We start from the raw sequence: 20,530 nt of genomic DNA, 5'->3' as shown, positions 1-20,530 counted from the left end.
AATATGGCTGCCCTTCTCCTCAGTGTGATATAGTAATATATATAGTAATATGGCTGCCCTTCTCCTCAGTGATGATATAGTAATATATATAGTAATATGGCCGCCCTTCTCCTCAGTGATGATATAGTAATATATATAGTAATATGGCTGCCCTTCTCCTCTGTGTGATATAGTAATATATATAGTAATATGGCCGCCCTTCTCCTCAGTGATGATATAGTAATATATATAGTAATATGGCCGCCCTTCTCCTCAGTGTGATATAGTAATATATATAGTAATATGGCTGCCCTTCTCCTCAGTGTGATATAGTAATATATATAGTGATATGGCCGCCCTTCTCCTCAGTATGATATAGTAATATATATAGTAATATGGCCGCCCTTCTCCTCAGTGTGATATAGTAATATATATAGTAATATGGCTGCCCTTCTCCTCAGTGTGATATAGTAATATATATAGTAATATGGCCGCCCTTCTCCTCAGTGTGATATAGTAATATATATAGTAATATGGCCGCCCTTCTCCTCAGTGTGATATAGTAATATATATAGTAATATGGCCGCCCTTCTCCTCAGTGTGATATAGTAATATATATAGTAATATGGCCGCCCTTCTCCTCAGTGTGATACAGTAATATATATACCGTATATTCCGGCGTATAAGACGACCCCCCTACTTTCCTGTTAAAATATAGAGTTTAGGATATATTCACCGTATAAGACTACCCCTTTTCCAACGCATACCAAACACCGGTAAAAATTAAAAAAAAACAGATTTGAATTTAACATGGTCCTTTTTTAATTTAAATTCTTATGACATGCAGGTATATAGCAGGAAAACTGTCACTCATAAACATATTAAAATAGGGGGGACCCCACGTCATTTTTTGGGGGGGTCCCCCATTCTAATAGCTAGTAAAGGCTAGGTATTCAGCTGGGGGCTGATATTAGTAGCCTGGGAAGCTCCGTGGGTATTACCCCCTTCCCAGGCTTCAAACATCTGCCCCAGCCGTCTGCTTAACCTCCGCTAGAGACTAAAATTATGGGGGATCCCACGCCATTTTTCTTTTTAAAAAATCCTTTATTTTAACACTAAATGACAATTGAGGGGTTAATAAAGATGCAGTCCCTAAATTATTAATTTTGTAATTAATTTTTCCCAAAAATGTTGATGTGGGGCTTCGCCATATTTTTGTGTCCAGCCAGGTACAGCAGGCAGGAACGGGCTGCCCCCAACCACCAGCTGCCTATTTGTACCTGGCCGGACACAACAATATAGGGAAGCCCTTTTTTTCTTAATTATTTCATGAATTTCATGAAATAATTAAAAAAAAAATACGTGGGGCTTCGCCCTATTTTTGTGTCCAGCCAGGTACAACTAGGCAGCTGGGGGCTGGAATCTGCAGCGCAGGGAGGCCCAAGATTTCTGGACCCCACCCGCTGCATATTGCAGTCCGCAGCCACCCCGGAAAATGGCGCGTTCATAGAAGCGCCATCTTCTGGCGCTGTACCCAACTCATCCAGGGCCCTGGTGCGGTGGCTCACTGGGTAATAAAGGGGTTAGGGCCAGCTTGGCATTATCAGCTGGCCCTAAGCCCGAAATTCATGGGGTCACGCCAATATTAGACATGACCACCATGAATTTCTAGTAAAGTAATTAAATAAAACACAACACCCAGAAAAAAGTCCTTTAATTGAAATAAAGACACAATTTTTTAATGTTCTAAATTAAACCATACTTACCGTCACGCCCGTTCCAGCTGAAGCCAATGTCTTCTGCAATAAAAGTAAAATAATAAACCAACATCATCCTTACCTTTCCATGGTTCCGAGGACCGGTCCAGCTCTGCTACATTCACATGACAGGCTGGACCGCAGCAGAAAGCTGCCATCCAGCCTGTCATCCCGCAGACACTGAGAAGCGCAGGCATGCTTGTGCTCCTCAGTGTCTGACTGTGACGGCATCCAGATGAGCCGAGATCATGTCCAATGAACTCGGCTCACCTCATGCACGTCCGTCACTGACAGCGTGGGAAAATTCTCCTGCTCCCCGCATGCGCAGTAGAAGTTTCCCACGCTGTCAGTGACGGACGTGCATGAGGTGAGCTGAGTTCATTGTCGGCTCATCTGGATGCCGTCACAGCCAGACACTGAGGAGCGCAAGCAAGCCTGCGCTTCTCAGTGTCTGCGGGATGACAGGCTGGATGGCAGCGTTCTGCTGCGGTCCAGCCTGTCATCTCGATGTAGCAGAGCTGGAGCTGTCCTGGGAACCATGGAAAGGTAAGGATGAGGTTGCTTTATTATTTTACTTTTATTGCAGGAGATCGTTGGCTTCAGCTGGAATGGGCGTGACGGTAAGTATGGTTTAATTTAGAACAATAAAGGATTGTGTCTTTATTTCAATTAAAGGACTTTATTCTGGGTGTTTGTGTTTTTTTTGTAACTTTGACTATGGGGTTAGTAATGGGGGTGTCTTATAGACGCCTCTCCATTACTAACCTGGGCTTGATGTCAGCTGGCATTATAAGCTGACATCAACCCCAACCCTATTACCCCCTGCCACCGCACCAGGGCAGCGTGGAAGAGCGAGGCTAAGTGCCAGAATTGGCGCATCCTATGAATGCGCCATTTCTGGGGCGGCTGACGGCTGGTGTTTCTAGCCTGGGAGGGGGCCAATATTCATGGCTCCCTTCCTGGGCTATTAATATCAGCCTCCAGCTGTCTGCCTAGCCTTTGCTAGCTATTAAATTAGGGGGGACCCCACGTCATTTTTTTTGGGGGGTCCCCCATTTTAATAGCTAGTAAAGGCTATGTATTCAGCTGGGGGCTGATATTAGTAGCCTGGGAAGCTCCGTGGGTTTTACCCCCTTCCCAGGCTTCAAACATCTGCCCCAGCTGTCTGCTTAACCTCCGCTAGAGACTAAAATTAAGGGGAACCCCACGCCAATTTTTTTTTTAATAAATCCGTTATTTTAACACTAGATGACAAGTACAGTAACCAACACTATCACTGTACTTCATATATATGTGACTGACATGTTTCTATCTATCTAATCTATGTGTGATGCTCTATTCTTTCTATTCTAAATTGTCGGGTGCCGGCTTTTCATATATTGTCACAGAAGCGATGCGAACTTCCCAGCTCTGGACACAGCGCAGCGCTTCTGTGACAAGTGAAAGCTGTCGGCACAGAAGCCCTGCGCTGTGTCCGGAGCTGAGAATACGCAGCGATGTGTCAGTTTCAGCACAGAAGCGCTGACCGTCTGGACCTACCGCCACCGTATTTTAACTCCCTCCACCTTATATTAACTCCGACATGGCAGGGATACGGCCACAGCAGCTTATTAACACCCCCAGAGTATCCCCGCATGTCAATTTCTGAAAGTTCAAAAGCATTACCGGCGTATAAGACGACCCCAGACTAGACAGAAGATTTTTCAGTCTTCAAAAGTCGTCTTATACGCCGGAATATACGGTAGTAATATGGCCGCCCTTCTCCTCTGTGTGATCTAGTAATATATATATAGTAATATGGCCGCCCTTCTCCTCAGTGTGATCTAGTAATATATATAGTAATATGGCCGCCCTTCTCCTCAGTGATGATATAGTAATATATATAGTAATATGGCCGCCCTTCTCCTCTGTGTGATATAGTAATATATATATAGTAATATGGCCGCCCTTCTCCTCAGTGTGATACAGTAATATATATAGTAATATGGCCGCCCTTCTCCTCTGTGTGATCTAGTAATATATATAGTAATATGGCCGCCCTTCTCCTCAGTGATGATATAGTAATATATATAGTAATATGGCCGCCCTTCTCCTCAGTGTGATATAGTAATATATATAGTAATATGGCCGCCCTTCTCCTCAGTGTGATCTAGTAATATATATAGTAATATGGCCGCCCTTCTCCTCAGTGATGATATAGTAATATATATAGTAATATGGCCGCCCTTCTCCTCTGTGTGATATAGTAATATATATATAGTAATATGGCCGCCCTTCTCCTCAGTGTGATCTAGTAATATATATAGTAATATGGCCGCCCTTCTCCTCAGTGATGATATAGTAATATATATAGTAATATGGCCGCCCTTCTCCTCTGTGTGATATAGTAATATATATATAGTAATATGGCCGCCCTTCTCCTCAGTGTGATACAGTAATATATATAGTAATATGGCCGCCCTTCTCCTCTGTGTGATCTAGTAATATATATAGTAATATGGCCGCCCTTCTCCTGTGTGTGATCTAGTAATATATATAGTAATATGGCCGCCCTTCTCCTGTGTGTGATCTAGTAATATATATAGTAATATGGCCACCCTTCTCCTCTGTGTGATATAGTAATATATATAGTAATATGGCCGCCCTTCTCCTCTGTGTGATATAGTAATATATATATAGTAATATGGCCGCCCTTCTCCTCAGTGTGATACAGTAATATATATAGTAATATGGCCGCCCTTCTCCTCTGTGTGATCTAGTAATATATATAGTAATATGGCCGCCCTTCTCCTGTGTGTGATCTAGTAATATATATAGTAATATGGCCACCCTTCTCCTCAGTGTGATACAGTAATATATATAGTAATATGGCCGCCCTTCTCCTCAGTGTGATACAGTAATATATATAGTAATATGGCCGCCCTTCTCCTCAGTGATGATATAGTAATATATATAGTAATATGGCCGCCCTTCTCCTCAGTGATGATATAGTAATATATATAGTAATATGGCCGCCCTTCTCCTCTGTGTGATATAGTAATATCCATAGTAATATGGCCGCCCTTCTCCTCAGTGTGATACAGTAATATATATAGTAATATGGCCGCCCTTCTCCTCAGTGTGATATAGTAATATATATAGTAATATGGCCGCCCTTCTCCTGTGTGTGATCTAGTAATATATATAGTAATATACAGTACTGACCAAAAGTTTGGACACACCTTCTCATTTAAAGATTTTTTGGTATTTTCATGACTATGAAAATTGTACATTCACACTGAAGGCATCAAAACTATGAATTACCACATGTGGAATTATATACTTAACAAAAAAGTGTGAAACAACTGAAAATATGTCTTATATTCTAGGGTCTTCACAGTAGCCCCCTTTTGCTTTGATGACTGCTTTGTACGATCTTGGCATTCTCTTGATGAGCTTCAAGAGGTAGTCACCTTGTTGGAAAGGAGCTTCTGAACTCTCTCGTCCATTGAATTTGTCAGGTTTTGGATGGTTTCTGCTTCAATTGTTTTGCATGTGGACAGAATACCCTCCCAGAGCTGTTGCTTAGATGTGAACTGCCTCCCGCCATCATAGACACTCCTTTTGATGATGCTCCAGAGGTTCTGAATGGGGTAGAGGTCAGGGGAGCATGGGGGTCACACCATAAGTTTGTCCCCTTTTATGCCAATAACAGCCAGAGATGCAGATGTGTTATGTGCAGCATTCATATTGGTAATTTAGGAAAATCTGAGAAAATATTATTTGCATAATAATTTGGAACACAGTGTATATATATATATATATATATATATAGTAATATGTCTCTCTCTCTGAGCCGCTCTCACCGTCTCTCTCTTGGCCGCGCTCTCTCATGGCCATACTGTTCCCCTGTCTCTCTCTCTGGGCTGTACTCTCTCATGTCCGTGCTCTCTCCCTGTCTCTCTCTCTGAGCCGCTCTCACCGTCTCTCTCTTGGCCACGCTCTCTCATGGCTGTAGTGTCTCTCTCTCTGGGCCGCTCTCACCGCCTCTCTCTTGGCTGCGCTCTCTCATGGCCATACTGTCCCCCTGTCTCTCTCTCTGGGTCGTGCTCTCTCATGTCCGTGCTCTCTCCCTGTCTCTGTCTCTGAGCCGCTCTCACCGTCTCTCTCTTGGCCGCGCTCTCTCATGGCTGTACTGTCTCTCTGTCTGGGCTGTGCTCTCTCATGGCCGTTCTCTCTCCCTGTCTCTCTCTCTGAGCCGCTCTCACCGTCTCTCTCTTGGCCGTGCTCTATCATGGCTGTGCTCTCTCTCTGTCTCTCTCTGAGCTGCTCTTACCGTCTCTCTCTTGGCCGCGCTCTCTCATGGCTGTACTGTCTCGCTCTGGGCTGCTCTCTCATGGCCGTGCTCTCTCCCCGTCTCTGGGTCTCTCTCTCTGGGCCGCTCTCCTTGTCTCTCTCTGGGCTGCTCTCTCATGGCCGTACTCTCTCCCCGTCTCTGGGCCTCTCTCTCTGGGCCGCTCTCCTTGTCTCTCTCTGGGCTGCTCTCTCATGGCCGTGCTCTCTCCCCGTCTCTGGGCCTCTCTCCTTGTCTCTCTCTGGGCTGCTCTCTCATGGCCGTGCTCTCTCCCCGTCTCTGGGCCTCTCTCTCTGGGCCTCTCTCCTTGTCTCTCTCTGGGCTGCTCTCTCATGGCCGTACTCTCTCCCCGTCTCTGGGCCTCTCTCTCTGGGCCGCTCTCCTTGTCTCTCTCTGGGCTGCTCTCTCATGGCCGTGCTCTCTCCCCGTCTCTGGGCCTCTCTCCTTGTCTCTCTCTGGGCTGCTCTCTCATGGCCGTGCTCTCTCCCCGTCTCTGGGCCTCTCTCTCTGGGCCGCTCTCCTTGTCTCGCTCTGGGCTGCTCTCTCATGGCCATGCTTTCTCCCCGTCTCTGGGCCTCTCTCTCTGGGCCTCTCTCCTTGTCTCTCTCTGGGCTGCTCTCTCATGGCCGTGCTCTCTCCCCGTCTCTGGGCCTCTCTCCTTGTCTCTCTCTGGGCTGCTCTCTCATGGCCGTGCTCTCTCCCCGTCTCTGGGCCTCTCTCTCTGGGCCACTCTCCTTGTCTCTCTCTGGGCTGCTCTCTCATGGCCGTGCTCTCTCCCCGTCTCTGGGCCTCTCTCCTTGTCTCTCTCTGGGCTGCTCTCTCATGGCCGTGCTCTCTCCCCGTCTCTGGGCCTCTCTCTCTGGGCCGCTCTCCTTGTCTCGCTCTGGGCTGCTCTCTCATGGCCATGCTCTCTCCCCGTCTCTGGGCCTCTCTCTCTGGGCCTCTCTCCTTGTCTCTCTCTGGGCTGCTCTCTCATGGCCGTGCTCTCTCCCCGTCTCTGGGCCTCTCTCCTTGTCTCTCTCTGGGCTGCTCTCTCATGGCCGTACTCTCTCCCCGTCTCTGGGCCTCTCTCTCTGGGCCGCTCTCCTTGTCTCTCTCTGGGCTGCTCTCTCATGGCCGTGCTCTCTCCCCGTCTCTGGGCCTCTCTCCTTGTCTCTCTCTGGGCTGCTCTCTCATGGCCGTGCTCTCTCCCCGTCTCTGGGCCTCTCTCCTTGTCTCTCTCTGGGCTGCTCTCTCATGGCCGTGCTCTCTCCCCGTCTCTGGGCCTCTCTCTCTGGGCCGCTCTCCTTGTCTCTCTCTGGGCTGCTCTCTCATGGCCGTGCTCTCTCCCCGTCTCTGGGCCTCTCTCCTTGTCTCTCTCTGGGCTGCTCTCTCATGGCCGTGCTCTCTCCCCGTCTCTGGGCCTCTCTCTCTGGGCCGCTCTCCTTGTCTCTCTCTGGGCTGCTCTCTCATGGCCGTGCTCTCTCCCCGTCTCTGGGCCTCTCTCTCTGGGCCTCTCTCCTTGTCTCTCTCTGGGCTGCTCTCTCATGGCCGTGCTCTCTCCCCGTCTCTGGGCCTCTCTCTCTGGGCCTCTCTCCTTGTCTCTCTCTGGGCTGCTCTCTCAGGCGCCGTCTACCTCGCTGTTATTACAATGTCTGCTCTCTCTTTTTCCCTCAGTGCGGTCTCCTCGCTGTCTCGTCCACTATGTTGGCTGCACTCCCTGTGCGATGACATCCAGTTATCTGCGGGATCGGCCCTTCTACTGTCGGGAATGGGCCCTTCAGAGGCTTCAGCACTGTCTGGAGGGACTGAGTGGAGCTCGGGCCCCCGGCGTTGTTATTACTGGGGCCCCTGGTGCAGGAAAGACCGCCCTGTGTGCAGAGATCCTGTGGCCCAGCTCTGAGGCCGGAAGGAATTCCAGGCTGAGCTCCCGGGTTCTGGCGTACCACTTCTGCCAGGCGCACACTCATGCCAGCCTCGACCCGCATCACTTCATCCAGAACCTGGTGCAGCAGCTGCAGAGGAGCCCCCTGATCAGCGGCTACAAGGGAACGGCTGACGGCGCCACCTGTGGGGGAGATCTGCACGAAGTCTTCAAGAGGTGAGAACCAAGTTCACTGATCACCTGCCAAATCACGTGACGCTTCAGACACCATCCCATAATAACTCACATGACGCTCCGAAATCCATCCCATAATAACAAGTCATGTGATGCTCTGGACCCCATCTCGTAATAACCCAAGGGCTCCTTACTGTAGTCCTTATTAGCAGCGCGCCCCTCTTGTCAGTTAGATAAAGTCGCTCTTCAGTGTATATTATTGTCAATGGCGAAGCTCTGCAAGAATGGGCTCACTGACAGTCTGTTCTGCAGGGGTGGGCTCACTCAGTCTGTGAACTGCAACGGTGGGCTTATTGACTATGTGTTCTGCAGGGGTGGGCTCACTGACTGTATGTGTTCTGCAGGGGTGGGCTCACTGTTTTCTGCTGGGGTGGGCTCACTGACAGTCTGTTCTGCAAGGTTGAGCTCACTGACTGTTCTGCAAGGGTAGGCTCACTGTCTGTGTTCTGCAGGGGTGGGCTCACTGACTCTCTGTTCTACAGGGGTGAGCTCACAGTCTGTGTTCTGCAGGGGTGGGCTCACTGACTCTCTGTTCTACAGGGGTGAGCTCACAGTCTGTGTTCTGCAGGGGTGGACTCACTGACATTCTGTTTTGCAGGGGTGGGTTCACTGACAGTCTGTTTTGCAGGGGTGGGCTTACTGACTGTTGCAGGGGTGCGCTCACTGTCTGTGTTCTGTAGGGGTGGGCTTACTGACTGTTGCAGGGGTGGGCTCACTGACAGTCTTTTCTGCGGGGGTGGGCTCACTGACAGTCTTTTCTGCAGGGGTGGGCTCATTGACAGTCTGTTTTCTGCAGGGGTGGGCTTACTGACTGTTCTGCAGGGGTGGGCTCACTGACTGTTGTGCAAGGGGGGCTCACTGACTGTTCTGCATCGTGAGCTCATTGACTGTCTTTTTTGCAGGGGTGGGTCACTGACAGTATGTGGTCTGCAGGGGTGGGCTCACTGATTGTGTGTTGCAGGGGTGGGCTCACTGTATGTTGCAGGGGTGGCTCACTGACAGTCTGTGTTCTGCAAGGTTGGGCTCACTGACTGTGTGTTGCAGGGGTGGGCTCACTGACTGTTTTGCAGGGGTGGTCTCACTGACAGTCTGTATTCTACACGGATGGGCTCACTGACTGTTCTGCAGGGGTGGGCTCACTAACTGTTCTGCAGGGGTGGGCTCACTGACAGTCTGTGTTCCAGGGGTGGGCTCACTGACAGTCTGTGTTCTGCAGCGATGGGCTCACTGACTGTGTTCTGCAGGGGTGGTCTCACTGACTGTCTTTGTGTTGCAGGGGTGGGCTCACTGACTGTGTGTTGCAGGGGTGGGCTCACTGACAGTCTGTGTTCTGCAGGGGTGGGCTCACTGACAGTCTGTGTTCTGCAGGGGTGGGTTCACTGACAGTCTGTTCTGCAGGGGTGGGTTCACTGTCTGTGTGTTGCAGGAGTGGGTTCACTGTCTGTGTTGCAGGGGTGGGTTCACTGTGTGTTGCAGGAGTGGGTTCACTGTCTGTGTTGCAGGGGTGGGCTCACTGACTGTTGCTGGGAAGGGCTCACTGACAGTCTGTGTTCTGCAGGGGTGGCCTCACTGACTGTCTGTGTGTTGCTGGGATGGGCTCACTGACAGTCTGTGTTCTGCAGGGGTGGGCTTGTGGACCGTGTTCCGTGGTGGTCCCCCCAGAATTCAGCGGGCCGAGGACAAAGAATACGACCAGACAATTTGTTAGGGAACTAGTTTTTACTAACAATGAAAACTGGGTTACGCCGGAAACGCAAGAAAGAAACACAAATAAATTTCACACACACATAGCTCAAGTCAGCTAGGACCCCTGCGTTGCACAACCGATAGGCCCAGGATGTTCTATCGGATACACTATAATTTGCCTGACCTGTGGTTCCGCCTAATGCGGTAACCGGGAGTTACCCAGAGCAAGGATGTAATTAGATGAGTGCAAGAGGAGGCCCCTGCAGTGGTGCAGCACAGAGATTCACAAACTTAACAATTGTCTAAAATTACAATTCTGTTGTGCTATCTATACACAAGCTCACCCACTAAGGGGAGGATCCAGCTAAGGTTCACACAGCCCTATTAGCAAACAATGTCTCTAACTGAGAATCTATGTTTGGCGCCAAACTCTCTCTATAGGCTGCATGCACGCTCCCACCGAGATCCCTGTGGTGGGGCTCGAGCTCAGGACTTACTGGCCGTTGTTTGATCACAGAAAAGGCTACATGATCGTCCAATCAGCCGTTTAGCTGGGAGGCCAAGGAGTGGATCTTGGATTCATCACCTGGAGAGTAGTTTTAGCCTGAATGGCTAGCAGAAGGCCATTCACATCACAGCAGATGCCTTGGAGGGAATCCATCTCTGTAACCAACCGTAGTCATCCCCCCAAAGTGATTCTTCCTCTCTGACAGGAGTCACAGGACCAGTTGCACCTTTCCCCAGTAATCTGACCAGCTTCTAGCACACTGCACACACTGAGCTTTCAGGATCTCACACTCATGTCTTGCTCAGGCAACTTCCTGTTCCAGCCGACTAAACCACCATCCTCCCAGCCATAGAGATCAGGTCAGCCATAGAGCCTCTTCCAGAGGCAACAGTGACCTCTTGTGGCCAGAATCCAATACTGCAACATTTCCCTCTCACATGCCACCCCACTAGAGGTTTGCGTCCTCAGTACACCTTCCCAGATTAAGTCGTCCTGTGCATAGCGTTGTGGGTTTAAGCCTGAGGTAGCCCAAGTGATCCAACGCAGGACCTGAGTTGTTGACTCCCCCGGTGCACTATCGCTGGGGACAGCCACAGGTTGGACTGGGGCAGTCATCTCTCCCTGTATATCGTCTCTGGGGGGGAACAACAGGTTGTGAAATAGTCTCCTCTCTGGGGGGGGGCAATACTGCCTCAGATGGACAGGGAGCAGGTACAGCCCACCAATCAACATCTATGGGCGGGTCTGCTCTCCTTGACTCAGGTTCAGGTACCGCCTCAACCACCTCTGGTTCTTCAAACGTACATCATCATGCAGCTTGTTGCGATGGAGATTCCTAGTTGGCCCCCCCAGTCCCCCACCAGTTCCACCTCATACACGGGGATATTGGGCGTCACCCTCCTTTTTACCACATACTGTACTGCCTCCCAGACTGCTTTTTGACTCGGACTAGCACTCTTTACCCTGGAGCAAACACTTCCTTCTGTACCGGTCTCTGGTCATGATATGTCACCTGTCTCAACTGATCACCCATCACTCTGTGCTCCATTCTCAAGCGCCTCCGGTGCTCCAGGGCCCATGCAGTAGGCCCAGGCCAGCGCGCTTTTTGATCTTTTTCCAGGGTGCGCAGCATTTGCAGGAGGGTGCGGTTGAAACATTCACAAGCACCGATGCCTTGCAGATGATAGAGTGTTGTCCTAGACTGTTCAATACCATACAGGCGATAAAGTTCCTTCATTAAGGCACCCTGGAAGCACGCTCCCTGATCGGAATGAATCCGCCGTGGACACCCGAACACTTGAATGAAGTGACGACATACTGCCTCTGCGGCTGATTCTGCTGTCTGGTCTCTGGTTGGTACCGCCACTGCGTATTTAGTGAAATGATGAGTCATCACCAAACAATACGAGTGTCCCGAACTGGAGCACCCTATTTGCACATAGTCTATCATGAGTATCTCCAGTGCAGCGGAGTGGTTGTCCGGATGGTCTGAACAGGAGCTGCACAGTTCTGGGCTCCGGTGCTCAGGAAAGACATATTGGAGCTAGAGAGGGTACAAAGGAGGGCGACTAAGGTAATAAAGGGAATGGAGGGACTAGAATACCCAGAGAGGTTGTCAAAATTAGGCCTTTTTACATTGGAAAAGAGAAGGCTTAGGGGAGACCTCATAAACATGTATAAATACATCAGGGGCAGTACAGAGATCTCTCCCATGACCTGTTTATACCAAGGATGGTGACAAAGACGAGGGGGCACACTATGCGTCTGGAGGAAAGGAGGTTCCTGCACCAGCATAGAAGGGGATTCTTTACGGTCAGAGCCGTGAGACTCTGGAACTCTCTGGGAGAGGAAGTGGTGATGTCCAACTCACTTAAAGAGTTCAAGAGAGGCCTGGACGCCTTTCTGGAGAACAATAAAATTACATCTTATGCTTAGTTAATTAATCCAGGGATTTAATCTGACTGCCAGATTGGTGTCGGGAAGTGAATTTTTCCTCAGTGATGTAAATTGGCCTATACCGCATGGGTTTTTGTTGCCTTCCCCTGGATCAACGCTGCGGAATAGCTGCAGTGCACAAGAAATAGGCTGAACTGGATGGACGCTTGTCTTTTTTCGGCCTTATAAACTATGTAACTATATGTAACTATGTTCCAGACTCTTGCTCAACCCACATGCTCGACATTTTTGGCACGCTTCAATTACCATCTTTTCCAGATCTGGGCAATTTATAATTCTCTGTAACAACTTATAAGTCTTTTCGCTCCCAAAAAGAGCCCCTCTCTCATGGGCCTTACAAGCAGCTACTGGACCTAATGGCATGGGAATTACAACCTGATGGTGGTGCTGCAACTCCGACAGAAAGTAGATCTCACGACACAAAAGGCCCTGAATCACACTGAGTTTATCCCATTGACGCAACATTTTTTCCCCCTCTGAGGACAGCCCTGCCCGCTCCTCTGGCCGAGGCCAAATATTGGCCTAAACCCAGTGTTTTACCTGTTCCACATCTCTGTTCTCGTTCTGGGCCCGTTCCCAATCCTCAGGAGATTTTCCGAGCACTGTGGGCATCCCAGAGGCCACCCCACTTGAATGCACCATGCTTTGGAAGACAGGCAGTTGAGCTAGGTTGGAGGTCTCTGGAGGTGTCCTCAAGTTCATCATCGATACACCTAGCTTGCCGGTCCCATCGGAACCCAGGATAATGCGTCTGTGTTCCCATTTTCCCTTCCTGACCGAAACTTGATACGGTAGTTAAACTTAGCTGCGCCATCCACCTCTGTTCTAGTGCCCCTAGTTTGGCGTTTTCCAGGTGGGCTAACGGATTGTTGTCAGTCATTACTACCACTTCAGCCCCCCATTAGGTACTCTGCAAATCGTTTGATCATAGCCCAAACCAAAGCCAGTAGCTCTAGCCTGAATGAACTATAGTTTGCGGGATTACGCTCTGTCTCTCTTAGGGAACGGCTTCCATAGATGACCACTCTCTTTCGGCCATCCTGTACCTGCGATAACACTGCTCCCAGACCATGCATGCTTCCGTCTGTGTAGAGCAGGAACGGGGCATCAAACCGGGCATAAGCCAGAATTGGTGAGCTGGTTAGGGCGCATTTCACTTCCTCAAAGGCCTTCTGTTTTGGAGACCCCACTGAATGGGACGATTCTTGGGCCCTCAAGATGTGCCTCTCAGCAGCTCATTCAAAGGACTGACCAGATGGGCGAACTTTGGGACAAACCGCTCGTAATATCCCGCCAGTCCCAAAAAGGCTCTCGCCACTCGCAACATTCGCGGCTGAGGACTCTTCTGGATGGCCCCCACCATAATGGCAGCTGGCTGCTCTCCTTCGGGAGTGACGACATGACCCAGATATTCTATACGGTCTTGGAACAATTGGCATTTCTTGGGCTTGATCTTCAGTCCATGGTCTCGAAGTTGCTGCAGGACTTGTCGTGGTTTCTGCAGGTGATCCTCGAATGATGTCCCAAATACCACCACATCGTCTAGGTAGATCAACACGGACTCGAAGTTCAGCTCACCCAGGCAATGTTCCATTAGCCGCTGAAATGTCCCAGGTGCATTAGAAAGACCAAACAGCATTCTGTTGAACTCGTAGAGTCCCATCGTGAGGATGAACGCCGTCTTCGCCTTGTCTTTCTCTGCTACTGGAACTTGCAAGTATCCACTGGGCAAATCAGGGGTGGAGAAGTATTAAGCCTGACCCAGAGGGAATAGTGATTCTTCGATCTGGGGCTGAGGATAGGCGTCATGTACTGTGTGAGCATTCAGTTTTCTGTAGTCGACACAGAAGCGAAGGGACCCATCCTTCTTACGTACCAATATCACTGGTACCGCCCAAGGACTCTGGCTCTCTCGTATGACCTGGTTGTCCAGCATGTTGGCCACCATACTCTTTACTTCTTAGTACACTTTTAGAGGAATCTGACGGTAGCGTTCCCGGATCGAAGGATTATTCCCTGTCGGAATTTCATGCTCGATGGTAGAGGAGCATCCAAAATCTTCCCCATGACGAGAGAGGGCCTCCTGAAATTCCCATAGGGTATCTTCCAGAAGCCTCTTCTGAACAGGGGTCAGTGTCTTCCGATCCATTATGATTTGGCCGTTCCACTCAGCAGTTGGGTTTTCTTTCCTGGCCACTTCAACAGCATAAGTCCAGGCTGAATTTCAATTGGGCTGGAGGTTGAATCCTGTTCTTCGGAGTATCTCTCCATCAGTCACATAGACTTCAGCCAGCAGCGTACCCCCGGGTATAGTGACTTCGCTATCCAGCCCTTTAATGCAGTGGATAGGCACACAGCCATCTTTCACAGTTGCTAGTGCACGGGCCACTAAAGGTCTTGTCTGGGACCCTTCCTCGAATACCGAGTCAATCAGCACCTCCAGTCCACTCAGCCTCTGATAGGCTCCCACAGGTAACATTAGCAGTTGTTCTCTCTTCAGTGCGATCACCACTGGAATACGTGAGGGAACTTTGACCAAACCCACAACTTCTCACCACCTCCTGCAGGATCTTCTGGGTTGGCTGGTGGGTTGTCGTGCGTTGCAATTACCGCGGCCCATCCTTAGCAAACAGACCGTAATCCAGATCCCATAATATGTTCATTCCCAAGGTCGCGTCCATTCCCCTCCTTGGGGGGCGATCCACCAGAACCACTCCTTTTGTGCCTATATCTTGACCACATAGCTTCACTCTCATCCACATGATTCCCTTCACGAGCAGTTGTCCATTGTTTGCTGCTGTAAGACGAATAATGCTCCCATCTTCAGATTCCATCATATGCCTGAAAAAGCTTTTGAAGATCTCTAGGGGCATAATGGTGCATTCAGACCCGGTATCCACCAAACACCTCACTTTCTGTCCTTAAAAATAAGCCTCTAGCACCGGACTGCATGAATACAAATCGTGTTCTCCACATTGTGGGCTTGGAAATCGGGGGGTAGTTTAAAGCTGGCGCCGTCATCTCGAGGTCAATCCTGATGTCGCAATGCCTGATAAGGTGGCCAAATCGTCGACAATTTCTGTAGAAGGGCCTCCTGAGTCTCTGAGCACCAGACCTGTTTTCTCTGTTTGGCCTCCGCACCCAAGTCAGGACATATGGAGGAGCTCGGGGAGCTGGAGTTGTCTCCAGAAGTTGGGCCGACCTCATTTGCCTCTGGGACGCTTCTAGTTGAAGATCTTTTAGTTCTGCCTGCAGACCCTGAACCACATCCTTTAGAGTCTCCGAGTCTTCAGACCTCGTCCGGCTGCCCATCACTTGAGCGCTACTCACTACTTTCTCAACCACAGGCGTGGACTCCTCCTCCCTCTCTATTGCGGCAAGGTAAACATTGTAAAACGTTAGATCAGCCGTCATCTGGGTCATCTCTTGCAACTTGTCCCGTAGGAATTTGTTAGCTAACCCAGCAATGAACTGATTCCGCAACAGCCTATCCACCTCCTGGAAAGCTCCCATAGCCTTGGGATCCCGCCGCTTTACTTCATTCAGCGTTTCTTGCAAGGCATTGGAGTATTGCATTAGAGTCTTGCCTTCCTGCTGGGGCAGGTTAAAAAATAAACTTCGTAGTTGAGTCACTTTGGCACGCTCCCCGTGGGTTCCTTCCAGCAGTGCGAGTATTTTGTCTAAGGTGTCCCTTTCGGACTCAGGACGTACCATTTTTGTGCGTCTGGCATTGCCTTCTAGGGCATTCAGTGCTATTTCTGCTCGCAACTCTGGGACCAAGTTTTAATAACACTCTGCACCCTTTCTGTCCAGTCTTGCAATGTCATGTTTTTACCGTCATATTTTGGCAAATGCTGCAGTAGTGCCCCGACTGAAAGGTACACCGCTGGAACCAAGGCTGTAGCATTCAGGTTCAGTACCTGAGCTGGGGATACTGGCAATAAGAGATTGTTTCCTTCCATGTTCCTGCCCATGGCGATTGCTGTATCCTACTGACTACGCCAAGTTGTAGACCGTGTTCTGTGGTGGTCCCTCCCAGAATACAGTGGGCCGAGGACAAAGAACACGACCAGACAATATGTTAGGGAACTAGTTTTTACTAACAACGAAAACTGAGTTACCCCGGAAAAGCAAGAAAGAAACACAGATAAATTTCACACACACCTAGCCCAAGTCAGCTAGGACCCCTGCGCTGCACAAACGATGGGCCCAGGATGTTCTATCGGATACACTATAATTTGCCTGACCTGTGGTTCCACTTAATGCGGTAACCGGGAGTTACCCAGAGCAAGGATGTAATTAGATGAGTGCAAGAGGCGGCCCCTGCAGTGGTGCAGCACAGAGATTCACAAACTTAACAATTGTCTAAAATTACAATTCTGTTGTGCTATCTATACACAAGCTCACCCACTGAGGGGAGGATCTAGCTAAGGTTCACACAGCCCTATTAGCAAACAATGTCTCTGAGAATCTATGTTTGGCGCCAAATTCTCTCTAAAGTCTGCGTGCATGCTCACACCAGGATCCCTGTGGTGGGGCCTGAGCTCAGGACTTACCGACCGTTAACTGATCACTGAAGAGGCTGCCTGATCGTCGGATCGTCTGTTTAGCTGGGAGGCCAAGGAGTGGATCCTGGACTCGTCACCTGGAGAGTAGTTTTAGCCTGACAGGCTAGCAGAAGGCCATTCACATCACAACAGATGCCTTGGAGGGAATCCATCTCTGCATCCAACCATAGTTGTTCCCCCAAAGTGATTCTTCCTCTCTGACAGGAGTCACAGGAACAGTTGCATCTTTCCCCAGTAATCTGACCAGCTCCTAGCACACTGCACACACTGAGCTTTCAGGATCTCACACTCATGTCTTGCTCAGGCAACTTCCTGTTCCAACCGACTAAACCACCATCCTCCCAGCCATAGAGATCAGGTCCTCCATAGAGTCTATTGCAGAGGCAACAGTGACCTCTTGTGCCTGGAGTCCGATACTGCAACAATGTCCAAACATTTCCCTCTCACAGCCTCACTGACTGTCTGTGTGTTGCAGGGGTGGGCTCACTTGACTGTTGTAGGGGTGGGCTCACTTGACTGTTGCAGGGGTGGGCTCACTGACTGTTCTGCAGGAATGGTCTCACTTACAGTCTGTGTTCGGCAGGGGTGGGCTCACTGACTGTGTTCTGCAGGGGTGGGCTCACTGACTGTTCTGCAGGGGTGGGCTCACTGACTGTGTTGCTGGGGTGGGCTCACTGACTGTGTTCTGCAGGGGTGGGCTCACTGACTGTGTGTTCTGCAGGGGTGGGCTCACTGACTGTTCTGCAGGGGTGGGCTCACTGTGTTGCTGGGGTGGGCTCACTGACTGTGTTCTGCAGGGGTGGGCTCACTGACTGTGTTCTGCAGGGGTGGCTCACTGACTGTCTGTGTGTTACAGGACAGTGCTGACCCCGCTGGCGGAGCTGCCGTCGCCCTCGCAGAACCTCCTGCTCCTGGTGGACTCGCTGGATGAGATGTGCTGCTGCTGTCGATCCGATGGCTTTTCTGGAGATTCGGGCTGTACCATAGCGGAGCTGCTGGCCGCTCACCACGAGCTGCTCCCCCCATGGCTGCTAATGGTGTGCTCCGCGCGGAGGCAGAACAAGTCCATCACCAGGATGTTCACAGGTGAGGAGGCTCCGCCCACCCTGCATGTCACATGACCCGCCTCCTCTAGATCAGGTTGTCAGATAATCGGCCCCTCCTGTAGATCAGGTTGTCAGATAATCGGCCCCTTCTGTAGATCAGGTTGTCAGATAATCGGCCCCTACTGTAGATCAGGTTGTCAGATAATCGGCCCCTCCTGTAGATCAGGTTGTCAGATAATCGGCTCCTGTAGATCAGGTTGTCAGATAATCGGCCCCTCCTGTAGATCAGGTTGTCAGATAATCGGCCCCTCCTGTAGATCAGGTTGTCAGATAATCGGCCCCTCCTGTAGATCAGGTTGTCAGATAATCGGCCCCTCCTGTAGATCAGGTTGTCAGATAATCGGCCCCTCCTGTAGATCAGGTTGTCAGATAATCGGCCCCTCCTGTAGATCAGGTTGTCAGATAATCGGCTCCTGTAGATCAGGTTGTCAGATAATCGGCTCCTGTAGATCAGGTTGTCAGATAATCGGCCCCTCCTGTAGATCAGGTTGTCAGATAATCGGCCCCTCCTGTAGATCAGGTTGTCAGATAATCGGCCCCTCCTGTAGATCAGGTTGTCAGATAATCGGCCCCTCCTGTAGATCAGGTTGTCAGATAATCGGCCCCTCCTGTAGATCAGATTGTCAGATAATCGGCCCCTCCTGTAGATCAGGTTGTCAGATAATCGGCTCCTCCTGTAGATCAGGTTGTCAGATAATCGGCCCCTCCTGTAGATCAGGTTGTCAGATAATCGGCCCCTCCTGTAGATCAGGTTGTCAGATAATCGGCCCCTCCTGTAGATCAGGTTGTCAGATAATCGGCCCCTCCTGTAGATCAGGTTGTCAGATAATCGGCCCCTCCTGTAGATCAGGTTGTCAGATAATCGGCTCCTCCTGTAGATCAGGTTGTCAGATAATCGGCTCCTCCTGTAGATCAGGTTGTCTGATAATCGGCCCCTCCTGTAGATCAGATTGTCAGATAATCGGCCTCTCCTGTAGATCAGGTTGTCAGATAATCGGCCCCTCCTGTAGATCAGGTTGTCAGATAATCGGCCTCTCCTGTAGATCAGGTTGTCAGATAATCGGCCCCTCCTGTAGATCAGGTTGTCAGATAATCGGCTCCTGTAGATCAGGTTGTCTGATAATCGGCCCCTCCTGTAGATCAGGTTGTCTGATAATCGGCCCCTCCTGTAGATCAGGTTGTCAGATAATCGGCCCCTCCTGTAGATCAGATTGTCAGATAATCGGCTCCTCCTGTAGATCAGATTGTCAGATAATCGGCCCCTCCTGTAGATCAGGTTGTCAGATAATCGGCCCCTCCTGTAGATCAGGTTGTCAGATAATCGGCCCCTCCTGTAGATCAGGTTGTCAGATAATCGGCCCCTCCTGTAGATCAGATTGTCAGATAATCGGCCCCTCCTGTAGATCAGGTTGTCTGATAATCGGCCCCTCCTGTAGATCAGATTGTCAGATAATCGGCCCCTCCTGTAGATCAGGTTGTCAGATAATCGGCTCCTCCTGTAGATCAGGTTGTCAGATAATCGGCCCCTCCTGTAGATCAGGTTGTCAGATAATCGGCCCCTCCTGTAGATCAGGTTGTCAGATAATCGGCCCCTCCTGTAGATCAGGTTGTCAGATAATCGGCCCCTCCTGTAGATCAGGTTGTCAGATAATCGGCCCCTCCTGTAGATCAGGTTGTCAGATAATCGGCTCCTCCTGTAGATCAGGTTGTCAGATAATCGGCTCCTCCTGTAGATCAGGTTGTCTGATAATCGGCCCCTCCTGTAGATCAGATTGTCAGATAATCGGCCTCTCCTGTAGATCAGGTTGTCAGATAATCGGCCCCTCCTGTAGATCAGGTTGTCAGATAATCGGCCTCTCCTGTAGATCAGGTTGTCAGATAATCGGCCCCTCCTGTAGATCAGGTTGTCAGATAATCGGCTCCTGTAGATCAGGTTGTCTGATAATCGGCCCCTCCTGTAGATCAGGTTGTCTGATAATCGGCCCCTCCTGTAGATCAGGTTGTCAGATAATCGGCCCCTCCTGTAGATCAGATTGTCAGATAATCGGCTCCTCCTGTAGATCAGATTGTCAGATAATCGGCCCCTCCTGTAGATCAGGTTGTCAGATAATCGGCCCCTCCTGTAGATCAGGTTGTCAGATAATCGGCCCCTCCTGTAGATCAGATTGTCAGATAATCGGCCCCTCCTGTAGATCAGGTTGTCTGATAATCGGCCCCTCCTGTAGATCAGGTTGTCTGATAATCGGCCCCTCCTGTAGATCAGGTTGTCAGATAATCGGCCCCTCCTGTAGATCAGATTGTCAGATAATCGGCTCCTCCTGTAGATCAGGTTGTCAGATAATCGGCCCCTCCTGTAGATCAGATTGTCAGATAATCGGCCCCTCCTGTAGATCAGATTGTCAGATAATCGGCCCCTCCTGTAGATCAGGTTGTCAGATAATCGGCCCCTCCTGTAGATCAGATTGTCAGATAATCGGCTCCTCCTGTAGATCAGATTGTCAGATAATCGGCCCCTCCTGTAGATCAGGTTGTCAGATAA

The 20,530-nt window shown here is 50.1% G+C and overlaps 1 protein-coding gene across 3 annotated transcripts in view; it reads left to right on the top strand.

Moving 5' to 3' along the window:
• The window catches only part of LOC141188846 (uncharacterized), a 57,511-nt gene that overhangs the window by 25,133 nt on the left and 11,848 nt on the right, over nucleotides 1–20,530 (top strand). For all 3 annotated transcript variants that reach the window (XM_073661093.1, XM_073661092.1, XM_073661091.1), the window contains 2 exons: nucleotides 7,726–8,149; nucleotides 17,742–17,971. In XM_073661093.1, coding sequence (XP_073517194.1) covers nucleotides 7,776–8,149; nucleotides 17,742–17,971 — 604 coding nt within the window. In that variant the 5' untranslated portion in view covers nucleotides 7,726–7,775. The remainder of the gene's footprint in view (nucleotides 1–7,725; nucleotides 8,150–17,741; nucleotides 17,972–20,530) is intronic.

Source organism: Phyllobates terribilis, unplaced genomic scaffold (genome assembly GCF_046119375.1).
Source record: "Phyllobates terribilis strain yellow unplaced genomic scaffold, ASM4611937v1 Scaffold_2__4_contigs__length_985480577, whole genome shotgun sequence".
Taxonomy (NCBI): Eukaryota; Metazoa; Chordata; class Amphibia; order Anura; family Dendrobatidae; genus Phyllobates; species Phyllobates terribilis.
Note: the sequence above shows the minus strand (reverse complement) of the source record. Positions and strands in the feature narration are given on the sequence as shown.